At 43.8% G+C, this 16,736-nt stretch overlaps 1 protein-coding gene across 1 annotated transcript in view; it reads left to right on the top strand.

Moving 5' to 3' along the window:
- PTPRR (protein tyrosine phosphatase receptor type R) overlaps positions 1-16,736 on the top strand; it is a 143,042-nt gene that overhangs the window by 85,853 nt on the left and 40,453 nt on the right. The window contains exon 6 of the mRNA XM_035544118.1: positions 2,082-2,344. Within this exon, the coding sequence (XP_035400011.1) occupies positions 2,082-2,344 (263 nt within the window). The remainder of the gene's footprint in view (positions 1-2,081; positions 2,345-16,736) is intronic.

Here is a 16,736-nt window from a genome sequence, read left to right as displayed (position 1 = left end):
ACCCACCTTGTATGTCCTGGAAAACAGCACTTCATGTTGCTCAGTTGCTCCATGCTTCTTGATGATTTGCATAATGAATCTTCTGAGGTATCGGTAAATCATCGGTTCTTCTAGTTCAGGGGCTTCGTATCTGTTTTCACCTGTACTGACAGACGTGTTTAATGTGACTTGAAATATGAGCACAACTATGTCCACTTTTCAGAACTTGGCAACTGGATTGACCACTGTCTTTTTGGCCAATTCTGTTTTTGTGACTTTTACCTGGAATTCGTTAAAAAAACAACTGGCCTAGACCACGCTTTCTAAGGATCAAATGTGGTTCTTCACCTTTTTTTTCAACTTTTGCCAGTGGGAGGCTGTCTTTTTTCTAGGCTCTAGTAATGGAGTATTAAAATGCATCGGAAATAATAGCAGTCCAGAGTTTCAGAGCCCAATCTCATAATTTCCTGGATCTGCAGGGGAAAAAAAAAAAACTACATCAAAATACATCAGTGACAAGAAGGTATGGTTAATACTGTCGTGACTGTGAATGTCTCACTATGCATCTGAGAGATGAGACCAAAGCAATCACCGGGGCAAAAGAGGGTTAAAATATTTCAAATCCTCATTTTATCTTTACTGATGCCTGTGTCCTTGCTTCACAGCAGGGCTGTTTTTCTGCAAAATAGTGGCAAAGAGCAGCTTATCTTATCCGTGCAATTTAATTCTAAACTCTTCTGAATGAACAGATGGTTTACGTAGCTAAGTCTTGTTTAATGGGTGTATTGCTAATGACATTAGGTCAGTTCCCAGATAAACCTCTAATGCTAATCCTTGAAAAAACAAACCCATCAGATATATCCAATCTTCACTGGAAAGCTCTGGAGTGGTAGATCTCCATGCAGTGCTAGCAGGGAAACAGCTGTCAAAAAATGCAGCAGAAAAAATGCTTTGGTCTGGGCTCTGTTTCTATGGCTTTGCAAAGCAGGATTCAAGTAGAGTGCTTTATGGCAACAGATAAAGCAGAGTAGAAAGTATATGGGTATAAGCAGACACCATCAAAGAGCTGTGTAAGTGCCTTTCACCCACCTCCACACGCAATGTTTATGGTAGTACGACTGTCACAGAAGACATGATGGTAATTCTCTTAAGTTTTGTGGGTTTTAGGCACATTTTGCAAGTTGCTCAACTACAGCTTGGAAATTATTTTTCATGTTCCCCTCAAGAGCGATGTGGTATGTCACACGAGTGTAACACAGGCTCCTTTGGAGTAACAGGGCTGAGCACCTGTTGCCAGACCCTGCCAAGCCACCGTATGAGAACAACCGTGTGGAGTTCAGGGGAAGAGGATCAGTACAACTTTCTGAAAACCTTTTGCTACACATATAGTATGTTCAGACGTCAATGTCTTACTGATTGTAAAACACACTTTTCTGAACTGACACAGATCCCTAAATAGCTTCACAGACCACATGTTGGTTCAGCTTTATTGCAGAACTGGTTATGTTTATATGAGGATATTGAGGAACATCCTTGGGATACTGAGGAATATTTCAGGATAGTAGCAACTTACCATTGCAAAAGTGGCCTGGTAAAATTACCCTGCGCAACTATCAGTTCCATACAAAATGAGTAAGAGCTTTTAAGATCATCTGCTCTTAAACTGAAGTTGCTGTAGTTAGATACATATATCTGGATATGTCATAAGTATCTATTTTATTTTGTGCCGTTGTCACTCTTGTGTTAGAAACCTTATAAAATGTTCTACAATCACTTTATTTATCAGTGTTTCCTTATTCACAGTGACTTTTGTGACTACTTTTCATTCTGTGTTCTTTGTCCCTTTAATAATACAACCACTGGTATTACAAATAATTACTGGCTCACAACAAGAACTGTTAAAATCCCTACCGCCCACGTGTACTCACGGTGATTTATGTAATGGAAATATTTATCCTGCTGTGAGAAATGCCATGCAACACAACTTGTGGCTTAACTTCTAGGAATGAAAGCCACATTTAATGATCTTTCTGTATTTGTGGTTTCTTTCTTACCTTGTTTACCAGGGAATTGAGACTGGACTTTCTGCTCTGTTCCAATAGGTTCTGTACAGATTAAAGGAGAAGATCCAGTTGTCACTGAGACAAGAGAAGGAAAAGAAGCAGGAGATCCACCTCGCACCGCTTCCCCTGCAGACATCTCAGTCCGAGTATAAGACCACCAACAGCATGGTCCAGCCTGAACAGGCTCCAAAGGTTGTCAATGTGGTAGTGGACCCTCAAGGCCAATGTGTTCCTGAGCTCAAACCTCCCCCGTGTGCCAGTCCGTCTCCTTTCAGAATGAAACCTGTGGGGCTCCAGGAAAGGTAGGATGGTGCCCAGCACATTCAGAATTTATTCTGCTTTGTTATATTCATGTTGCTTGATTTCATATGGCTCTTCTGTCAGCTGACTTGGGACATCACCTTACAACATCTCAGAAGTGGGATTTTGCTGTGTTAGTGTCTTATCTCATGAATATTCCCTCCTTTCCTTTTCTTTTCATATGAGCAATGAGAGAGAATTTTGAGCTGAGATAACTGCAGTACCAGAATTCTCTTTGTGAATTTGTTTCTTCCCCTTCCCAACAATTGCCACAAATAAATACATATTTTTTTTTCATTTTCCCTTGATTTTTGCATGTTTTGATCCTGGAAATCCTGGCAAAGGGCACAGTGGCTGCTTACATTTTGTCAGCAAAGGACATTGGTGGTGTCAGGGAATCCCTAACACTTGGGAAACTTAGAAAGGAGAAATATTTATATCAACTAAATACACCAGTCTCATGCAGTGTTTCCATTATCACCCTTAGATCATTTCTTCTTAAATACAGCTTTCCATGATGGTAGAGATACAGCCCAAGGTCTACAGACTTTACAAAAAAGAAAAAGAAGTGATTACTAATGATGGCAACCCTCGTGGTCAGCTCCTTAGAAATACTTGTGCACCAGACATTGTGCAATAACTCATTTCACCTTTAAAAAACTGGGCCAGTGTTCTTTTTATAAAACCAGTTCTTCTTCTCACAGGAGAATGCACGCTGACATCTGTCTCTCCTCTGTTAGAAACCTATATAATTCCTTGCCTGATGGCTGCAGGCCGCTTTCATAAAGCATCAGTGCTCTGAGTAACTAACGTAGCATGCAGCTGTGCAACTGAACTCTTCTGCCCCGACAAAGAAGATAAATGAAAGAACAGACACCATGCAAATGTGACGGGAAAAGCAGAATGGAAAAGGAGACCAAAGAGAGCGATCTCTTTGAGGACTCTCAGAGCTGAGACATATCTCTGATTCAGCTGGAACAATGGGATTTTGGTGACAGATTTTATCAATGGGTTTATGAACCACGGACACTGCTAAGGGAGGGGGATTGAGTCTTCCATACGTAAAAGATGCTGAAAGGCAGATCTGTCATAAAACATGTAGTCGTATCACAAAATTAGGAATGGGGGAAGCGAGTAAATATTTTTTGGTAGTTGCTTTCATACTACAAGATCCTAGAAATAAAGCATGCAGTATAGGATGTGAGAGAGAAAACTACAGGGGATAGGTTGTCTTCTCTTCCTCTGAAAAGGCAGCTATTATCATATATATTTCTTCTTTACTGTATGCTGTACTCTGAACAAATTTACACACCTTGTGAAACACAGGAGCATTGGAGGCAGAATGTAATAATGCAGCAATACATTTTTCATCAGACATCATCTGATAACCAAGTATGAGGACAATTTTAAATCCCTTTCCACCTTTCTGCACAACAACAACCTTGCACTAAGTAGCCTTGGGCCATTACACCTGGCAGTGGTGGACTTCCTAGTGGTCTGCTCCCTGCACGCAGCACACTGTGCAAAACAGTCTGCTCACAGCCCTTTTCCTGTCGGTATGGAGTGGGGTCAAGCCTGGAGGTCCCTTCCTGACTATAGCCATAGTTTGGGATCTCATTCAGTAGTGTTTCCTACCCTGATTTTGTTTTCTACCAGGGGAAGGAGCTCTTATTGGGCTTCTGTGGATATAGGGATTCCTTGACAAAGTCAGCACCGAGATTCCTTTGGCCAGTTGACTGCACGGAGGCTCCTGAGCAGTAGCTTTTAACTATTTGAACTGCCTCTTTTGATTTCTCGAGCGCAACCCGTGGTTATAAAACGCCTTTTATAGTCCATACTGAGAAAACTGTCTCTTCAAAGAGAAATCAACAGACCGTCGGCCAAACCAGGGCGTGAGCCAGCTGCTGTGCTCAACCTTTGAGATGGGAAGTTTCTGTCTCTCGGCTGGGGCAGGCAAGCCAGATGATGCCTGCTCGCAAGCTCTCCCTGCCCTGCACACTGGGTTCTGCTTCAGAGGGCACATCTAAATGCAAAACTGCGGTGGAACTGGGTACTCACAAAGCACATCTGGCCCTCCGAACCTTTCAATTTTTAATAAGAATTGCATTGGCTGGTACAGAGGCAGACAAATTGTTAATTGAGAACTGTCCATAGGCAGCTCTGGGAGTGTGTCCAGCTTCTTAAAATGCATTTTGCGCCTGACTACTCAAGCCAAATCCACGTACATTTTTTCGCTGTGTATCTCTTTGAAAAGGCTCTTACTCAGCTGTTTATGTAAGACACAGTTTCCCCAGCAGGTTATGCAACATTTGGGTTATCAAATGCCTGAGGTGCCACGAAGGATTTTGATGCGACACGCAGTCCGGCGCCCGGTGCCCTGGTTAGTGCCGCTGTGGATCAGGCCGGTTCCCCCGTGCCTGCCATGGCTGCGGGCGTCCAGAAGAGCGGCAGGTGCCCGGCAGCGCCAGGGGCTCGCTGTCAGAGGCTGCCGAAATGGCGAGCGGCCGCTTTCCAGCCACCCCCGCTTGGGCGCAGCCTCGCCCGTCGCCGCCGGCGCGTTGCCCACCTCCTGCTGCTGCCCGGGCCGGGGGGCGCCGGGACGGCCGGGGCCAGGCTGGGCCGGGGGTGCCGGCGGAGCGGCGCTGCCCTTGGCCGGGGCAAGAGCGACATCTAGAGCGGGCAGGCGGCACGGCCGGCCCCGGGCACGGCTGCTGCCGGCAGGACAGCGCACGGGTCGCCCTCGCCGGGCTTGTGGGGGGCCTCGCGGGCAACCCCGAGCTGGGGGAGGACCCACAAGGATCACTGAGTCCAACTCCTGGCCCCATACTGGACCACCCAAAAATCAGACCCTGTGTCTGAGAGCATTGTCCAAACGCTTCCTGAACTCCGTCAGGCTCGGTGCCATGAGCACTGCCCTGGGGAGCCTGTCCCAGTGCCCGACCACCCTCTGGGTGCAGAACCTTTCCCTAACACCCAGCCTGACCCTCCCCTGTCCCAGCTCCATGCCGTCCCCTTGGGTCCTGTCGCTGTCCCCAGAGAGCAGAGCTCAGCGCCTGCCCCTCCGCTCCCCTCGGGAGGGAGCTGCAGGCCGCCATGAGGCCTCCCCTCAGCCTGCTCTGCTCTGGGCTGAACAAACCAAGGGACCTCAGCCGATCCTCATACCTCTTCCTCTCTAGACCCCACATCATCTTTGTAGCCCTCCTTTGGACACTCTCTAACAGTTTTATGTCCTTCTCACATTGTGGCACCCAAACCACGCACAGTGCTGGAGGTGAGGCCGCCCAGCGCAGAGCAGAGCAGGGCAATCCCTTCCCTCGCCCGGCTGGCAGTGCTGGGCCTGATGCACCCCAGGGTGCGGGTGGCCCTCCTGGCTGCCAGGGCACGCTGCTGGCTCCTGTTCAGCTTGCTGTCGGCCAGAACCCCCAGATCCCTTTCTGTGGGGCTGCCCTCCAGCCTCTCACCCCCCAGTCTGTACACATAGCCAAGGTTGCCGCCATCCCAGGTGCACAATCTGGGTAAACTTCAGTAAACTCTGAAGAGCTGATGGCAAATTGGCCAGCATTTTTTAGTTCAGCATTGGCTGTAGATCTCAGAGAAGGTGACTGCGTAGTCTGGACCACAGCTGGGCCTGTGGCATCTGCAGATGAATTGCTGTCCTGAGCAGTGCTCAAGGATGCTGGCCCATGCTCAGCATGCAGTCAGGGAATTGATGAAGCACTGGTGGCCAAAAGTGTTTGATCAGGGAGAAGTGATAGGCTTATTAGTGCAAAGAAGCATTGATCCCCTTTCTATTAGTTAGAGACATAGGCCAAACAGGTGAAAGGCTTTCTTCCAAGTCTCCTTGCATCCCCTGAATTGTTTGGTACCGAATGCTTAAAAGTTGCTCTCTTCTAGCATTTTCACAATTGCTGCTCCTTTGCAGCAAACACCTTTTCCATCGGCAACCCCCACGATGTTGTTCCTTACCAAAGGAGCAGGAGAGCTAATGTTTTTCTCCTGTGGGTGTCTTCTGTGACAAACTGTCATATATCTTAGGGCTGATGCCTGAATTTAGGATGTAAATGATCTTTTTCTCTTCCATGAGCATAACCATGAATGCTGCATCAGCCTTTTACAGGTTTATATGAATAATATAATATTTTTTTCCCAGCAGGATAAGCCTTCATTTCATTCTGCTGGTTGGCCCAAAATTTATCTTGATGTAAATGGTCCCAGCCAAAATTAGAGTCTGGTGAAGTGGGATGTGATATTTTAAATTTCATTCTGACATGTCAGGCATTAAAAGTTCTTAGTACAAGCAGTGAGTTGTTAAAACACAAGCATGGTGGGGATATAAACAGGTTACCACAACAGCATAGTGTTCACTTGTTTTACAAATGGATTTATGTTTTCCCCAGACAGTGCTGCTGGGTTTTAGTTACGGTATTATTTGCGACTAGGAGAGCTGTATTTCAAACAACTGGTGTACAACATTCTATTTTGTTCAGATAATTTAGTTCATGTCTAGCGTGCAGAAATACATGGAAGAAAATGTGGAAAATAGGTGCTCTGTTGTGTATATTAAAAAAAAAAAAAAAGAAACCACAAGCAGTGCTTTGGAAAGTCTTCTCAAGCATTAGTATTCCATCCTAGCCACAAGGACCTAAAACTGTGTCTATTAAATCTAAATAATCAATGGGAAAAATCACAGCACTGTTTTCTCGGTCTGTTACACACTTATTAGATAATGATTCTGTCTAAAAGGAAGAGCTCCTCATGCTCATGTATCAGGATGCTAGGGGCATGCAAGACTCTCAGTCAGACCATGTAACATTTTACACGTGCTTTGTACTCGGTTGAGTTTTGTGTGGGGTTTGGGTTTTTTTGTTATTGTTGTTGGGTTTTAGTGCTGATTTTTTTTTTCTGTGCAAATAAATACAAGAGAGTTGAGAATGTAATAGAAGGAAAAAAAGTTTTCCAATTAGAACAAAACCCTGGCAGATTTTTTAAATGTGAAATACAAGAATTCTGTAGCTATGCGGGAACACTTCTGGGACACAGGAGAACTTAAGATCCTCTGGGAAAGGGAAGGCAGGCAAAGTCAGCGTGAGCAAAACTGGAGGGGAGAGGGCTGCCCACTGACATCACTCAGCCATGCACTGTGCCAGGCATCCTGATAAGTGTGCAACCAGGTCTGCAACATCTACTGAAAATCAAGAGGCATCAGAGCAGAGAATAGTAGGGGGGGGAAATCATCTAAACTGATGTCAAGTATAGCACCCCACTAACATAACAGGCAGTGCTGAATGTTGGCTTGAATTCTGATTGTGAGAGAACCACACGTGATGTTGCTTTTTCCCACAAAGAAGAGCAGTACTATAAAAAACTAAGACATGGGTAATAGATTGCAAACAGCGAGGTGTCCCTTATCATCCTGAAGGGGCCTGTAAGTTGATGGTTCTTCTCCAGTTTGAGCAAATGCTCTCTGGACATACAGTGAGAATAGATAATTGTAACTATAATGAGAAAAAAAAAAGTTAAAGTAATGTGTATTGCAAAGCTGATAAATGTTCGCATCTGTCTGCTTCCTTGTATTACGAGAAAATGAAATATTTTGATGGAAAAGAAAAACAGTACATAGTTTAGTAACTAAAAAAAAAAAAAAGTGTTTGAATAACCCATACTAGTCTGTGAGACTAGTACACCAAAAGGTAAAGTTTGAATCAGGGGTGTGTTTGCAAGAGGTACTCACACGTGCACACAGAAATAACAAAAACAATGACTGTTCTCTACCAGCCTTTGGCATCCTTCCTTAGAAATGTCTTGCATTTGACACCTTTACAGGGAAAACCATGGACAGTTTAGACTTGGAAGAAATTCCTGTGTTAATACCGATAGCTGTTCTCTTTTATTGGTTATTCTGCATAGCCACACAAATTAAACTATTGTTCTGGTCACCTATACGATTTCTGTGCCCTCAGTTGCCATCCAGCTGATAAATACCATGGATGTCAAATAGTAACTGTAATACCTATTTTCCTGGTGTTAGAAAAGCAGTAGCCTTAAAATGAATTATTATATTCATGCTATTGTGTGCCAAATAAATACCCTGGTTCAACTTAGTAAGAAATGTTGGAGAGAGGGTAAAAAACCTGATGTACTCTTCATTTCATTACCATAATGGCAGCTGCATCTCCTCTCTAGTAGATGAGAAAAAAAATTCCAACAACTCTCTCTGGTTCTGTTCTGATTTTTAAATCACAGCGCCCTGTTAGTGCTGCAAATATAATTATGGCATTGCTGATCTGCTATCTTTATACAAAACCGGCTATTGTGAGTGACCACTGAAAGTACTACTCAGAGGGTAGCACCTTGCAGTTGGAGGCCTGTAAACATGCCAGTTTTTGTAGTTTATGACAGAAGCATGGGAACTTAATATATTTACAGGAAGGGGCCTTGAATTTCCTGGCTAAAATATACTAGCTTTGCATAGATTTGGAGGATAAATTTACCCTATTGTGTGGAGCTGAATATGCTTTCTGCATTCTTAATTTAAATGCTAGGGATTGTTTTCAGGAAAATGTCAGTGCAATTGTTCAAAGCACAGCTATGTGCCAGCACACAAGCAATAGCTGGAGAACAATTTTACACTGATAGCCTATCAAAAGGAATTTGGAAAGCACCAGGGAGCAGTAAAGAGTTTGGAGGTGGGAGAAAGGAATTCTTGTGCTCCAGCCTGTCTCTGCCACCGACTCATTAGAGCACTTTGGACAAGCCACATAAACCTCCTCTGTCCAATGCATAGAGGCTGTCAGGCTGGCATGCCCATCTGAAGAGATGCAGCCCAGATGAGACCCGCAACCTGAAGTACAGTAAAAGTACTACGTGCTACTATTTGTGCATGCAGATTAAGAGGCGTGTGGAAAGAAACTTTCATAAGTACCTAAAAATGCATTCTCTAATTTGGCAGACCCCTCAACTGTGTTGTGTCCAAGTGTGTAAGATGCAGTAATGAATTCAGTACATCAAGAAGTGTTTGCTAGCACTGAGGCCAACTAGCAGAGATTAGTCTGTGTCCATGCTGCCAAACTCCCTTTACCTCCAAACGAGTAGGGGCTGGATGCTGACTGCCTACTGAAAATGCCTTGTCGTATGTGCCAGCTCCCAAACTATGCCAGGGAATTAATTGTTTTGGAGAGCTCTTGTTGGCAAAGGCTAAAAACAAGCCAAGGGCACGGCTTGCAATTCAGCAATATTGATTACCGAGTGGCAGTGCCTGGGATTGTTTCCTGGCACTGCCTCATTGCTTCTGTAGATGTGACTTGCACACTGAGAAGTGCACATCTGGTGTAGCAGCTCGCATGATGGGAGCACTCCTGATCATGTCCTCTAGTAACCCGCCTTTCAGCATGGGGTGTCCCCACAGCCCAGCACTGTGGCTTCTCTCCTCCTCGGGGACCACAGAGGCCACAGGGCGACCGCCTGCACCTGCACGTTGGGTGACAGGGGAAGGGCAAGGGCTCTGTGCTACAGCGGTGGGATAAACTGGTCTGAGTAATGGGGACATGAAATGGGATCCAGCTGGGAGGGTCTTCTGCTCAGTGCCTGAGAGGTGAAAGGTCTCTTGTAGGATGTGAATGCATAACTAGGTATGGAATTGTGCTTTACCTCCAGCTTGCATGTGTCTAACAATTCTCTTAGTGCAGTCTCTCTGAAAACTTTCTACAAACATCGGACATCTGAATTGCACAAATGTCTGCTCAGCCCAGTCCATTGCAGACGTCTTTGCTTATCTGCAGTTTAGGAAGAGGGCAGGAATGTGAATTGTCCTGTTTCTCTGAAGGGGAAGTGAACTCAGGCACCAGCCTAACAAAGACCCTTTAAAGACTGTATTTTAACTATTCGACTACTCACTGTTTTAGGAGGTGTTTTAGTTGATGTTAGAACTCTTTGAAGCAATACTCAATGGGAGTTAATGATCTAAATAAATAGATGCAAATAACTAAGTGCCATTGCCCAAACACACATCCACAGCCCATTTCCCTGTGTCTCTAGCACCTCTTGCAAATTACTTCACATTAGCGTGGGTAGATGCTATGTTGCCTCTCCTAGCTCCATCTCCGTTTTGTCACATCTAAATTGTCCCACATCCTTTCTTTTTTTTTTTTTCTTTTTCCCCTTGCAAAGAGCTAAAAGCTCTTCAAAGCACGTGACATTCATTTCTGGGAGTGGATAATTCAGGCAAATTAGCCCACCATTGTTCAGAAAAAGATCTTCTGGTGCAGCTTCATGTCCTCTCAGACGTAGGGAAGTGCTCAGTTTAGCATGCAGCCCCTGCCTACACTTGATTTTGCCTTTTCCATCCTGTGAGGTTTAGTCAGGAATTTTATAATAATTTTATTGTATTCCCAGGTCTCTTATCTTGCGTTTATTCTTGTTACTCTAGTTGCTACTGGTTTTAGCTTGTACACAGGAAACCGCAGTGCCAATCAGTGTTGTTCCCAAGGTGACAGGAAACCCTCTTTGGTCGGATGTTGATTGTGCTTGTCTTTACTGCTCCACCCATCACATTTTCTTCCTTTTTGGCTTAAGTTAAGACAAATTAATCAGTGGCCGCCATCTGGTAGACAGTTTTGGTGGCTTTGCAGTGATTCGTCCAGCTGATCTTTTGAAAAGTAACACACGGCTCAAGAAACCGAGGGGAAATATCTATGTGAATATTTAAATGCTTCTGGAGGCCTAGGATCACACAGGCCAGTGTTGCCCTGGGCTCATGACTAATTTGAGATGTGTGAGTAATCTTCTTGTCTTGTCCAGCAGCGGGTTTGGTGTTTTAAGCACTGTTAAACCAAAGGTTGCAGCTTTCCAGTGACTGACTTTTACAGTTCTGCTTGGGCGCTGCTTTGCTCCTGTGGTCACCCATCCCAGCATTTCTGAGGCTAATGTGTAGGCAGAGGGGGACAGCTGCGAAAGTGAGATTGCAAATTAGCTGGACTGGAATGCTCCAAATAGCTCAGCCCCTGGCAGCACGTGTCCATCTGAGACATTCACAACCAAATCCACTGCCTTTTCGCACAGGCCGTTTGGAAATACTGTGCTGAGGGAGAGAGTGAGGAGAGCACCAGCTTCGTTATGAGGGTTGGGCTACCCCTTTGGGCAGGATGAGCTCCATTACATCTCGTGAGCCCTTGACTAAAACCCACAGGTGCTGATTTCAGGAAAAGGAACAACCTGTGCAGAAGAGAGCATCCATACCAGATATACAGGATTTTGATATGTACAGGTAATGTTGATTGTTCAGTTTTGGGAGCTTTATAGAAAAGTCTCCTTCAATGTCTGAAAAAATGATCGTGCTTCAAATTGACAGAATTATTCACCTTTCCTTTTGTTTTGAACTGGACTTCTCATTGATCATGCCATTCCTTTTGTCCAGCTGTTCTGCAGGACTGCCTAAAGCTGACTTTAGTTCAATTTCCCTTAATTTAAAACGTTAGGAACAGACACAGAACAGCAGTTAAAGAAAGAAAAGAAAAACATCAAAGTCCCTCCAAACCTGCAGTATAAAATGTCTAAGTATGTCTCTGAATTGCAGGAAGCCACATACTGGACAATGCTTACCAAGTATCCAGCTTATATTGTAGCCACCAGTTAATATGCCAGGCCATGAATCTCTTCTTTGACTGCAATCATAATTCATTTTATTTCTGTGCCTAGTCAGAAGAACACTTGCAAATGATGACTGTCGAATTACACAGCTTCTTTTAGGGAGAAAAAAGAAAAAAAAAACAGTCCTGGAAATTCAGCAGAGGTCTTTTACACAGTCAGAGCCAATATGTACAGAAAGCTTAACATCACTTGCTAGCAGAAATGTCACTTGTTTGCAAACACACCTTTCCTCAAGGAGCACTGCCTGTAAATCTGTGGGTCAGGCTTTTTCTATTTCTCGGCTCTGGTGGGAAAATCTCTTTGGCATTTATATTAATATAGTACCTGAGTGCCTCAGTCGCAGATCGGGATCCCTCAGTGCAAGGTTTATTATACACACAAAGAAGAAAAGATCCTCTATCTAAAAAGCTTGCAATCTAAACATAAGACAAGGTAGTAAATGTGTACAGACAACCAGGCAAGCCTCGGGAAGTGGAGAAGCAATATCACCATGGCAGGCATGAGGATGCCCAAAGTATGCCGTGCGAATGGCTCAGCCCAAGAAACATTGCCCATAGGCAGTAAGCAGCTCACCCCATACGACACTGACATTTCAGTCCTGTACTTGCTAGAATTGTTTGTCTCCTTTCGTACCATCACATCCAAGCTGATGCATCAGTATGGTTTGACTTTGAACCTTAGCTAAGTATGGCCATAAGTATGTTTCAGGAGCTCATTTTATTATTTTCATACTACGGCAAGTGAGACATAATTGGTTAAGCAACCGGATCAAGGTGATATTGCAAATTAGTGCCCTATCTTAATAAAATACCTGGACTCTTGAACTCTTCTTTCTGTCCTCTGGCCAGTGGAATCTGTAAGAAGCTCCAGCAGTGATATTTCTTTCTGGGGACAGGGACTTCCCTTTTGTGGCCTGTGAAAGAAATGCTTTTGATGCTTAACAAACAGCGCACATTGTTGTTATTAATTTATGGTAGCTATAATTATCTCTGTTATGTTAATACTGCTATTTGATAACAGGAGCAAAACAGAACACAGCAACTTCAAATGACTGCTGAAATATGTGATAGGCATCAGAAGGGGAAGTACTGTATATAATTCCCACACAGAAAAATGTCGTTATGCACAATGTTTCTCTAGGGAACTCCGTCTCGATGCTCCGGGATGGCCAACAGCTGCTGCCGCTGAGAGATGGAGCCAGCGCTGGGCAGGAGGTGGCAGAGCCTGCCCCTCCGTCAGGTCTGGTGCTTCCGCTTCCTGCTGTCCCCTGGAAGCTGCTTCTCCCTTCTCTGAGATGTCTCAAATCCATCCTGAGTCGTAGTAAATTCCCTTGGGGGACGTTCACATAGTCCAGAGGCTTTCGGTTCCTTTCCCTGGATTTGATGGTGGACATAACAGAGTAGCCTTACAACAAATAAAGGAAAACAATCGGGGCTGCAGCAAAGTACGCAATAGCTAATAAATCCAATTTGCATGGTCTTGTTTCACTTTAGACTCCATGTAACTCGTTTTGCCTCAGTGGGTTTGCAGGGGTATCTGCAAAGAGAATTTGGCCCTCAGAGTACCGTGCTAAATAGGTTTGTAAAGAAGAAGGCATTGTGGAAAGCAGAAAGCTGGTATTGTAATTAATCCCAAGGGTAATCCTCCAGCTACAGAGAATGCATTTGCAATTTGCTGATAAGATTAGAATGAAATAAATGTTTTCTGCTTTATCACAAGGATTTTCCCTAATGTAGACGGTCTAAATTCTGCTCCAGTCCTTGCGTCCAGTGTTGGCTCTTTCCCAGCTCAAAGCCTCCAAGCTATGGAGCTCATTGTCCTGGGATGCTGCAGAGGTCATAAAGTAAGCAAAGAGAGCTGTCTGAAGGAAAAATCTTGGAAGAGAAGGCACCAGACACAAACATGTGCCATCAACCTTTGGTTCAGGATGTTCCAAAGCTACAGATTGCCAGAAGCTGGGGGACATACTGACAAAAAGCACCTATGTTAATTAAGTAATTGGTAATTCCTGCTGACTTGGCTCTTGTGTTCTTTCCCCAAACTTCCTCTTGGTGGCCATAGTTGAAAACAGGATACCGGTCAACCTGTGGTCTTACATAGCACACTGTATGTCTACATCACTCCGTCAGCGTATGTTAAGGTGCCCCATGTTACATCATTAGCTAGAGGGAGCTGTATGTGTTGAGAGGGTTTGGGGCGAGATGAATGCAGGGCAGGTTGGGGCAAGGGGAGCAGTCTAGTCGTCTTTCATATATGACTTCTCCTTTCTCTTTATTCCATTATACAATGTGTATTTAGAGTAACCCTGCTTTTATCAGACTCCTCACATTTCCCTTCTCTATTCAAATTCACAGAAGTGGATTTATATCGAGTGATATGAGGTTTTTAAGGTCACAAATCCTTTGCTAACAGAGAACTATTAATCTGAAGCAGTTTTAATTATTTCACTCTGAAATTTCCAGTCTGTACTAGTACACTGACAGACTGCATGTTGGAAGAGTAGATGCAGGAAGCCTTTGCTCAGGCCCATGCCTTCATCTCTGGGCACAGGTTCAGCTGCATTTCCCTTCTCTAGAGCCCAGCCTGTGCATTCCCTTATAGGAACATCTCTGATGAAGGAGGCAGTGGGCATGGCCATGGCCTCCACACACAAGCCATGGGACCTGCTGAGCTCTGTAGAAAGGAGCTCCAGACCACTTACCTGTCTGTCCCTCATCAGCTTCTCAGCCCAAAACGGGACTGCACAACTTGGCAATACCACTTCTGAAGACCTACCTAATCTCTGGGGTGCAAGGTAAAGTAAACTCTGGTATGTGGACACTTACAGCTGTCTTTTAAAAGCATTCAAGCATTGCTCCATTTCAAATTGCAAGCCCAAGTGGATATCCTAAACCTCATTTTCAAAGGGAATCCAGGCACTTTGTACATTAATACAGTTGTTTGAGCAAGCCTGCCCATAGAAAGCATGGCTGGAAGCTACTGAAGAAAATTGAACTGAATCAAGAAGAAAATGCTGGGAAGAGAGATACGTTTGCTACTTAGCTTAGGTGTCAGCTCTGAAAACTTCAGAAAACTTCTGCCAGCTCAGTGGCAGACCTGAGTGTACATTCCTGGCTCCTGGCTCTGACAGGCTGAATCCCATCAGCTCACAGTATAACTTAAGCATGTAAGTCACTCTGGAAGTGGGATTGCGCCTTCCAAAGTGTCTGAGCTAGAAAGATTTTTGGTCCGTACAGCCAGCCTTTGTCCACTGTGTCACTGAATGGAGCAATTTCATCAGCTACTACCTTTGGAAGCAAAGGGCGCTGTCCATAGATGGCGCAGCTTTGTTGAACAACGGTGTGGGTCTGGAGGTTTTGCATGCTTCAGGAACTGCTGTTTTTCAGTAATTTCTTCAAAGTACACTAACAATTCATTTGTCTGCTTAGAAATCTTCTCTGTGACACTTGAAGTAGTTTAAAGATAATGAAGACCAAGTCAAATAAACAAGGAATGTGCTTTTATATTATCTTAAGGTTGACAGGGTGTAGTAAACGCCTCTTTTCCCAGATGTTCCTTCCTGTCTTTCCCAAATGGCAAATGCACCAGGAAAGAACTCATTGTACTGATTAGTCTTCAAGTAACGATAAAAATATTTTTTTTCTTGCTGATACTGTAAGAACACTCTCTGCTCATTTACATGAAGAATATTTCTACCCATGCCTTTTTTCCAGTTTGACTGATTTTCTCAAAAAAGTACTGAAGTACATTAATATGTTAATGGATTGTATACCTGCTTGTTTGTATTTTTAATGGCTGTATATTTGTTCTTTAAATGAGCAGCAGGTGCAGGCTGGAGGTAGAGATCGTGCTTAAGAGATTAATTAGTATGGAACAAACACATTATGCTAAAGAGACTTACTGAGATTACTTCTGTTATGAAGAAAAAAAAAGTTTTTTATCTAAAGTTGAAAAAACTTTTATTTTTTTTTACTATAGATCTGACCAACTAAATAGCAAAACATCTCAGTTAAGCAGTCGTTAAAGTATTTCCTAGAAGTTGCTTCTGTAGTGTTGCATCTCTCTGTTCCCATTTATTAGGTCACTTCTCTTAGATAGGCTACAGTTCTCTAATACTGCAGGCAAGCACCCTCTGGGCACGCTATAGTGCTCAGCAAAGAAGTGAGCCGGGCATGTGCTGAGAAACGTAATCAGACTTTGCATCTAGCCAAGATATCTACATGGGAAATGATAGTGCCTGGCTACCGCTCCTCTAAGGCATCACAGAGGCGCTCATGGACTGAAATAGTAGAGGGGCAACTCGTACAAGGAGGACAGAAAATATTTTAATTTTTTTTTTCAATTTTCAAACAAGATGCAGCAGACAGATTTTTTTTTTAACAGTTCTTTCTTGTTGGTTTACCTTAAATAAATGCATTATGTGAACTCAATAACCTGTGCCTTTGTTTAATCTGTGCAGCCTCAACATCTAATTGTTATTCCTTCCCATCCTCCTTTTCCTTTCCCTATTCTTTTAATCCCTTTTGTTTATATTCATTATAGCTTGGTTTAAATTAGCGTGTGCATTAATCGGAGAGAGAACAGGTCATCCTGTATGCTTGTGCAATGAGGCCTCCAGTATGAAATAGAGCAATGCTGCAATGTGAGCAAATAATAGTAGCAATAAACATGACTGCATTCAATTAAAGCTCTACCATCTAAAGCAAATTAACCATAAATTAGTAAACATTTATTCAGCACTTGGAAAAA

This window comes from Cygnus atratus, chromosome 1 (genome assembly GCF_013377495.2).
Source record: "Cygnus atratus isolate AKBS03 ecotype Queensland, Australia chromosome 1, CAtr_DNAZoo_HiC_assembly, whole genome shotgun sequence".
Lineage (NCBI taxonomy): Eukaryota > Metazoa > Chordata > Aves > Anseriformes > Anatidae > Cygnus > Cygnus atratus.
The sequence above is the reverse complement of the archived record's forward strand: the minus strand, read 5'-3'. Positions and strand labels throughout refer to the sequence as shown.